The 9,430-nt window shown below is 41.0% G+C and overlaps 1 protein-coding gene across 3 annotated transcripts in view; it reads left to right on the top strand.

Moving 5' to 3' along the window:
* sh3gl2a (SH3 domain containing GRB2 like 2a, endophilin A1) overlaps positions 1-9,430 on the top strand; it is a 34,880-nt gene continuing 25,450 nt past the window's right edge. For all 3 annotated transcript variants that reach the window (XM_086082397.1, XM_086082396.1, XM_086082398.1), the window contains exon 1: positions 1-214. In XM_086082397.1, the coding sequence (XP_085938523.1) occupies positions 170-214 (45 nt within the window). In that variant the 5' untranslated portion in view covers positions 1-169. The remainder of the gene's footprint in view (positions 215-9,430) is intronic.

Here is a 9,430-nt window from a genome sequence, read left to right as displayed (position 1 = left end):
CCAATCGTCTTTCCGAGGAGAGCCCATCGAGACCCCCGCAAAGTGAAGACGTAGCGAGGATAGCGCGCGGCAGCCACTACTCACTCCAAGACCACCGTGCATTATAATCCCGATTATTAATTCCTATTATTCATTTTTGAACCCTGAACCGTCTCTGCAGTCTGCCAGCATGTCTGTAGCGGGATTCAAGAAGCAATTCCACAAAGCCACTCAGGTAAGTGAGGACATCCTGCGGAATGTCATGCTGTTTTTTTTTATTATTATTATATTAAAATGTATTATTTATTGCGCGTGAGGGTGGAGGCATTGCTGGTGCTGCAGCTCCTTAATCTCAAGTGTTTTTATTTCATCGGAATTCCAGCCTTCCATCCTACCCTTCAGATGACATTCTCCATCACGTGACGTGGGCTTGGCGCGTAAAAACAGCCGAATAACGTTTTTTTTATTATCAGAAGAGTGCACGCGCGCCGCGCTTCACGATGGGGTGTTATGCAATCGTTAAGTGCGACTGGCCGGAAATCCTCTCCTCTCTCAGCTGCGGCACGCCATGACCTGAGCGCCCTCTAAGCATTTATAGGGCGACGGACACTTCATTAGGCACACCTCCAATATTCATCATCATTATAGTTATTATTGTCATAGTATGGAATCCAATGCAAATCTTTTTTCTTTTTTTTTGCTCACTAAAATTACATTTATTCATTAAAGTCCCCCCAAAAACACACACACAAAAATTGTTAGGACAAATAGCACCCAACGAAATTGTATTGTATATTTGCATACATAAAAATAGGAGCAGTCTATTTTATTTGTAAACAAAAAAAATTGAACGTTGGGTACAGAAGGAACGTGTAGCATGTTAAGTTCAAATTAATGATTTTATTTCAACAATATTTTTCTGTTTGAATTCTTCTTAGGAAGAAACAGTGTCCCATCACCGATGAGCTATTTTTATAACAGACCCACAGGCTACTCATGCTATCCTTGGGCCTAATAAGTACCAACTGGTATCTTTTTTTTCTTCTTTTTTTTTTTACAATGCGCATTAATCAGAGGGGAAAATGCATCTTTTGCAGTATCTCATCTTACTTCCACGCTCCTTAATTACCACCAAAAAAGTTATTTGGAGGCAATGAACTTCAAAGAGGCAGCTCATTTACTGAACTCTGCAAACAGCCACTCAAAAAAAAGAGTTCATTGCTGGTGTCAGCAAGTATAAACCTTGACTTTTTAAAACCACGGTAAAATTCACACCAGTCATCGGCCTATGCCAAGTAGTAACATTATTAAATAGAGAGTAATGAGTGAAAGAGTTTTTGCATCATGCTAACATGCTCTAATAATTCATTGAGCTTCCTTCCAGGGGCAGTAGAACGCTGTCATAGATAGAATACACGAAGAAGACCATTGCAAATATGTTGCTGTAAAATGAGTTGCGCTTTAACAGAGGATAAAGAATATATGCCTGTGACTTGTAGTGTAGTGCTTCACATAGCTGACCATCATGTAGCTGGAATGAGATTAATGTCACATTAACTGTTTACCTTGTTTTGGTCAAACTTGCATTTGTAACATCACCATCATCATATGATGTTCTTGGGAATTTAGTAGGCTTTTAAAATCACTTTTACAAGCGTCATGTTAGACTCGTGAAAAATGCATCCGCATTTTGAACATTTTTTTACGCAAAATTGTTAGAACCAGATTAAGCCTCCCGATCGCACGTTGTCTCTTTAGGAACGCTACGAGTCTTACCTTTCTTTCTTAATAGGCACCCCAGCTGCCATTTTACGTCACCACGCACTCAATGCGTTGCGACGTAAATAACAATGATGGCATACGTCCAAGTAAAATTTCTACAAAATGTAATAAAGATTTTTGACAAATAAATCTCATAGTTATGTTAGTAACAACCAAATAAATAATATAGAGCAAACTTGTCATGACAGTCGGGGTTCCCTTTAACTCATTCACTGCCATTGACAGTTATAAACGTAAAACGTTTGCATTCCGACGCACGTCGAAAACACGATGACATTTTCTGAGGTCACGGCTTCATTTCCACAACGATGATCTCGTTGGCGCTCTTGTCTGCTTGTGAGTCATTTACGTTGTTGTTTATGCCCCACTGAGAGGCTTGTAGAGGTGATTTAAGGCAAATAGCACTTAAAACAACATCATTACCGGACGCGTTCAACGACGGGAGCTGTTAAATAGAAAGGAGAGAAAAAAAGCTGCTCTTGTCCATGAGTTTGTTAATCATCAGCTCATTTCACCGCGCTGGACTTGGATCAAGGGGTTGGAGGGCCGTTGTTTTATTGTCGTCCATTGGTGTGTGTGTGTGTGTGTGTGTGTGTGTGTGTGTGTGTGTGTGTGTGTGTGTGTGTGTGTGTGTGTGTGTGTGTGTGTGTGTGTGTGTGTGTGTGTGTGTGTGTGTGTGTGTGTGTGTGTGTGTGTGTGTGTGTGTGTGTGTGTGTGTGTGTGTGTGTAAGGTTATAATTGTATGAGGCACTGTGGATCAGCATTGTACTTTTTATTGCTTGTCACACGCTCGCCATATGAAATGTTTATTAACTCGTTCACTGCCATTGACGTCAAAAATTCATTTGAACTATTTCTATTAGTTTAACATTTTTTTCCACTTTTGTTAACAAGAGTATGAAAACCTAAAAAAAATATATATATATATATATATATATATTGTACATTTAGAACAGATATAAAATTTGTGATTAATTGTGAGTTAACTAGTGAAGTCATGCGATTAATTCGGGAAAAAAATTAATCACCCTCTTCTTTTTTTTTTTAAAGTATTTTTATTTTATTTTTAATAATCTTTTCTTTTTTTTAAATTAGGGGCGTCAGGCGATTACATTTTTTAATCATAATTAATCCCATGACTTCAATAGTTAACTCACGATTAATCACAAATTTTATATCTGTTCTAAATGTACAATTTAAAAAAAAATCGAGGTTTTCATACTCTTGTTAACAAAAGTGGGAAAAAATGTTAAACTAATAGAAATAGTTCAAATGAATTTTTGACGTCTATAGACGTCAATGGCAGTGAATGAGTTAATAATTGCACAGAGAATGTTTTAAGTCGCATTTGAACAAGGTTTTCAACAATTGTAAAAAAAAAATAAAATAATTAAAAGTCATGAAGTAGTACGTAATACAAAATTGCTAAAACAGTTCTTTTGTTTAAAGATGAAGAAGACTTAATGTCAATTCTTACACACTGCATACAAAGACGTTAACCACTGTTAATGGTAAAAAGTTATAAAACATTCCAACTCTCATTTGCCGGCAACTTCAAAATCTACCAAACACAAGTAGGGGAAAATGTGTGGTGTTTTTGGTCCAATGAAACCAAGTTCGAAGTTTTTGGACGTAATCCCTTAAGGTTTGCTTGGCGCAAACACAACACTGCTCATCAGCAAAAGAGCAACCATCATGCTTCGGGGCTGTTTTTCTTCAGCTGGAACTGGGACCTCAGTCAAGGTGGAGGGAATTAGGAACTCTTCCAAATAGCAGAGAGTGTAAAAACAAAACCTTGTCAGGAGAACATCCCCAGTTATTCAAGGTGTGCGCACTTGTGCAACTACATGATCTCATTATATGTTAATCAAACCATCTATCATCTATCAATCATTAATTTATGAATGCAGCGCATATCTAGACCTAACATCTACCTCGCTATACAGCCATCATTTCATCTAGCTAACGAGCTGGCGGCCTCTCATTCAGTTGATCAATCTGTCTGTCTATCTAGTGTTAGAGTAGACAATATTAAGTATTGTACTCTTTGCGTGTTCAATTAACTGAATGGTGAGATTCTGTTGAAGAAGTTCCTTTGCAAAGGTTGGTATTACCAGAAGCTTCTGGTCGCACATTTAAAGTCACCCAAACAGTGTTCCGTTCAAATGTGATCCCCTCTCTCCAGCTCACATCGTTATTTATTCACAAAAAGGGTTCAGAAAAAGGTCAGCCCACAACACACCTGGTTACAACTGAATACAAGAGAATCCGTTCCCATGGGTATAAATCAGATTAGAAAAAAATACAATAATAATAAGCCTGACTCCCTTCCGACACAGCAGAATCCCCGGAACCTCCCTTTAGATTACGAATGAATAGACAGACCCGTTGCTCTTTCTCATGAAAGTAACACAGATAAGAATATAGGTCTATTCATACAGCCATACTGAGTTAACTAAATCTAAAACGGCTAAAATATCATTTAAAACTAAAAAAACAATGTTAATAACTCATCACTAGCCAGCTGGCTAACTAACTAGCTATCTGCCCACTGTTCTGTCATCTATCCGTCAAGCTAGCCGGCTAGCTAGCTGTCCATTGATTGATTGATTGATCGAACGATTGATTGATTGCTCCAGCTATCTGTTGAGCTAGCTAGCGAGCTATCTGTCCACTGGTCGGTCGGTCGGTCGGTCGGTCTATCTAACTAGCGGTTATCCCATGTGTCGCCTACTCATCTATCCATCAATCTGTCTAACCAACGCCAATTAGACAAAAGACCCCCCCTGAGTCCCCTGTTTCCTGCCACGACCCTGTAATCCAGAGTCCAGACATACACACACACACACACACACACACACACACACACACATAGGAGACAAATATGTGATGGTCAAGAGACACGACGGCAGGCTTAGCGGGATTAAATGCATATCTGCGCTAATGGCTCATTACTCCACTGCTCGTCATTTGACTTCATATCCAGCGTTTCAGCTCATGTTAATAGTTGGGATTGATTAGTAGCAATACTTCATTTAAGATGTATCGCACGTTAGCTAATGAAATGGAAACGCGCTGAAGAAGCCGAGGCTGCTTTGCCTTACTGATGTGAAAATCATTGTCATTGATTCCCGTTCATGTTGTTTTGCCTTGCTGACGGGTCGTGTCAGCAGAGAATGCAGCAGGTTTTTTTTTTTTTGTATTCAAATAATAGATTGTATTTAGTCATTTCGTGACTTTGTAATTGTCATCTTGAGAGTCGAGAGTCCTCGCATTTGCTTTTTCTTTGGCTAAATTTTACGAAGGAGCCAAAGACGGCGATGCTAGCAGCGGGTTTGGTGTCGGTATGTGTCGATGGGCGTGGCTAATTAATTAATTAAAGTTTTTTACAATTTTTTATTATATATTTGTGTTAAATTGTATCTTACCCGTATGTATACCCTAATGAAGGCAAATGCTATGGACATCTTTGATCATGGATGTTTCAGGACTTTTTACAACAGCTTCTCCCTCCCCCAATTTTTTTTTCTTTTTCTTCTTTTTTAAATCTTCCACTACACCCACCGCAGCACACTTTACAACAAATCTAACGAGAGCCGCACGGAAATTGGCTTACGCCTCGCCGGGAACAGATGGCCCGTCCGAAAAATGCTGCAGTGACCTTAGCACCCGCGCGTCTGCTGGTCGCTAACTAGCTTGGTAGCTTTGCGTCAAGTCACTCTTGTCAGACGTGCGGCATGTCAACGCGAGGAACGCGTTCGCCTCCTCCCTCGTTTACATCGCGCCGAGACGGCTCTCTCGGGGCACTCAAGGATGCCGCGGCCATTTTGCAAAAGATAGCGCAGAGGGAAGAGGAAACTGCAGTCTTGCACCAAGCTAATTAATTGATCACGAGTCGAAGCTAGGAAAAGTATGTGGTGAACGGTTTTGTTTTGTATCGGTTAACTTGACCTCATTACAGAGCAGACGTTTGCTCTGCTAGAACGCTTCAGTTCCCTCTAATGTGTGTTGTTTGCACAGAGCTGCAGTTTTTCAGCGCGGCGTGCAAGTGGAATCCCTTATTTTCCTAGTCGGACCATTGTGCGTGTGCGAGCGGCATACTAATACGCGCTTATTGTCAAGGTGTGTGTGTGTGTGTGTGTGTGTCCAATGTTGTTGTGAATGATGGCATAGCTTGCAGGTTTCCATTCGTCCGTTAAGAGTGTTTGTTTGGCAGGACGGAATGTGGAAGTGGAGTAGTTGACAGGTATGTGGTGATGGGGGGAGGTGGAGGAGGAGGGGGGGGGGGGGGGGGGTAATTCTCGAGGGGCAGCAGATTGCGAGTGGGTGACTCATGCCGCCTGGATGCTCAGCGAGGAGCACTGCAGTACAATGTAAAGTCCATCCAGCTGGGAGATAGCAGATGGGGGAGGAAGAGGGGGATTGTGGGGAGGAGGTTTTGAGGGGCGGGGTGAGGAAGGGAGGGGGGCTGTTTCCTGAGGAGCTGATGGGGGGGGGGGGGGGGATTCAGAGAGGCTTTCTGCTGAAATGAAAACATCACACAAAGATGATTAAAAGTTGTGGATAGGACTGTCGGAAACAAATCTTCGAATCGATGATTCCATCAATTACTTGAGTCGTCCTCCAACAGCGCCGACATGAGGTTGCATTTTGCGAGAGGCATGAAATGAGCATTCCCACAAGTTGGCATCATGTGCAAAAATAACCCCGTAAACATCATAGGCGGTGTTCTCGCTAGCGATGGTAGGGTGCAGTGCATTAGCCACATGAGCTCAGATTAGCTGTACAGTGAATTAGCGACATTAGCTAATGATGAACACGTTCACTGCCGTTGAGGTCTATAGACGTCAAAAATTAATTTGAACTATTTCTATTAGTTTAACATTTTTTTTCCACTTTTGTTAACAAGAGTATCAAAACCTAAAAAAAAAAAAGTACATTCAGAACAGATATAAAAAAAATTTATCGTGAGTTAACTGTGAAGTCATGCAATTAATTATGAAAACAATTTAAATGCCTTTAAAAAAAAACGTATTAAAATTGTTTTTAATAATCATAATTAATCCAATGACTTCACTAGTTAACTCACGATTAATCACAAATTTTATATCTGTTCTAAATGTACAAAAAAAAATTTTTGACGTCTATAGCCGTCAATGGCAGCGAATGAGTTAAAAAGCAAAATTCATCCTACCTTACCAGGTCCCATAGAGGAACACAGAAAGGCCCATAAATGAGTTCCCAAATGTGGTTTTAAAATGATTAATGATAGTTTTGGGGCATTCGTTTTTGTGTCGGACAAATTATGTGGCTAACAGAGTTAGCCGAATTTTTCACAGCCCTAGCAAACACATCTCTGTTACCTGAATGCTAACATAAAATGGAGGCAAAAGTGTGACAAAAACAGTTTAGTTTAATTTTAAATTGTATTTAAGGTACTACTACTAATTAAAAAAAAATAACATTACAAGGTTCATTTAGAAAAAAATATGTATTGCAGTCTGAAAGATGTCTTTTAAGTCTGGCCGTTATATTCCGATAATATCCATGCAACCTGTCATTTCACTCTCGCGTGAACGAATACAAAGTGGCTTTATTGCGGTCATGTCATGTAAATGATCAAGTTCATCATGTGTTCGGTGGCGACATGTCGGAGGACAAAACCTCCTCTCGCTAATGTTCTCCTGTCGCGCGCGCACACGCCGTGTTGTTACATGATAGCGATATGGCTTCCGTCCAGCGGTGCGTGTCCCCTCCTTGCTTTCATCTCAAGCCACTTGCACCTGCAGCACTTTCCCTACTCCTCTTTGTGATTTACCTTTTGGCCTGCTTTAAAATAATAATAATAATAATAAAAGGTTCCACTTCCCTTTTTTGACCACAGTAAAGTCTTTTTTTTGGGGGGGGGAAAGACGCATCAGTCAGGCTGCTGATTTAAAGCCTTGTTTAGACGCTACTGTTACTGCTAAGCGATCAATACTGCACCACTTTACGGCGCCATTTTTCTGGGGCGCCAACCCAAAGGACCAAAATGAGATTAAACAACAACGGTTGCCGTTTCAAGCAAGTGTGGCAACACGAAGACCACACGCACATGCCGTACATGGCCCGCAACAATATTTGGCAATGAGAGAGCCCCCCAGGACACTTGGACGTCAATATGAATGGACAGCAGAAGGTTGCAGAAATGTCAAAATGGCAGCGGCCTGAGATGAATGAAAATGGGCGCATTCATCTGCTTAATTTTTATTCCCCAATATTAATCAGCATACCATGTTTAGACTCGACGAGACGACATTTGCGGTTTTGCTTTTCTCTTTCCAGCCAAAATGGCCGACTTCCTGTCTTTTTTGGGCATGGCTTCTTGAGGATTTTTTTTTTCTGTGAGTCTGCCCATGAGGGACATGCCTGCCAAATCCCACGTTGCTAAGTGGAACAGCCTTAAGGGGCTGAATTTTCAAAAAATCCAAAATTCCCCCGTTTTTCAGACCAATCGGTCTTTGTCGTTGAAATATGTTCACTTCAAACCAAAATGGCAGACTTCCCGTGTTTTTTATGGGATGTGTTCTTGAGACTTTTTTGTTAGTTGACCTCTGACAGGCGTGCATACCAAATTCCATGTTCCTAAGTAAAACTGCTTTTGGGGGCTGAATTATTATTTTTTTATATCTCAAATTCCTCTCAGTTTTTCAGACCAATCTGTCTTTGAAGAATCCGTTGAAATATGTTCACTTCAAACCAAAATGGCAGACTTCCTGTGTTTTTTATGGGATGTGTTTTTGAGACTTTTTTGTGGGTCTACCCATGAGGGACATGCCTACCAAATTCCATGTTGCTAAGTGGAACAGCGTTTAGGGGCAGAATTTTCAAAAAAACAAAAATTCCTCTCAGTTTCTTAAACCAGTCTGTTTTTGAAGGATCTCTTGAAATGCTCACTTCAAACCAAAATGGCAGACTTCCTGTGCCTTTCCTGTGATCTGTTCTTGAGACTTTTTTGTGGGTCTACCCATAAGGGACATACCTACCAAATTCCATGTTCCTAAGTGAAACTGGTTTTGGGGGCTGAATTTTCCCCCAAAAAGTCTGTTTTTGAAGGATCCCTTAAAATGCTCACTTCAAACCAAAATGTCAGACTTCCCGTGTTTTTTATGGGATGTGTTCTTGAGACTTTTTTGCTGGTCTACCCATGAGAGACATGCCTACCAAATTCCATGTTGCTAAGTGAAAATGCCTTTGGGGGCTGAATTTTCAAAAACTATACAATTCTTCACAATTCTTTCGTCCATTTTTGAAGGCCTTTCGGAAATTTCAAACCAAAATGTCTGACTTCCTGTGTCTTTTTGGGCATGGGTTTTATAGACTTTTTTGTGGGTCTACTCATGATAGAAATGCCCACCAAACGTCATGTGTTTAAGTGAACCGCTCTTCAGGGGCTGAATTTTGAATGAAGCCTGATGTGTTTTTCTCGCGATTGGCCCCTCCCCCCCCCCCCCCTTTTGTGCTTGACTCAGCTGAGCCACTTCCATTGAAAAACGGACTCCCCTCGCTTGCGGTTTTCTGTCTGCGCATCCAAATGAGTTGAAAAGCCCCCGCGTGCGAGGCCGGCCCGTTCCCGGGCGTCATATTTGTTCCTGGGGGTTAATAGCGAACGGCCGCTGTCTGTAACGAG

Source organism: Leptonotus elevatus, chromosome 8, assembly GCF_054856555.1.
Source record: "Leptonotus elevatus isolate MCC_2025b chromosome 8, RoL_Lele_1.0, whole genome shotgun sequence".
Classification (NCBI taxonomy): Eukaryota; Metazoa; Chordata; class Actinopteri; order Syngnathiformes; family Syngnathidae; genus Leptonotus; species Leptonotus elevatus.
The sequence above is the reverse complement of the archived record's forward strand: the minus strand, read 5'-3'. Positions and strand labels throughout refer to the sequence as shown.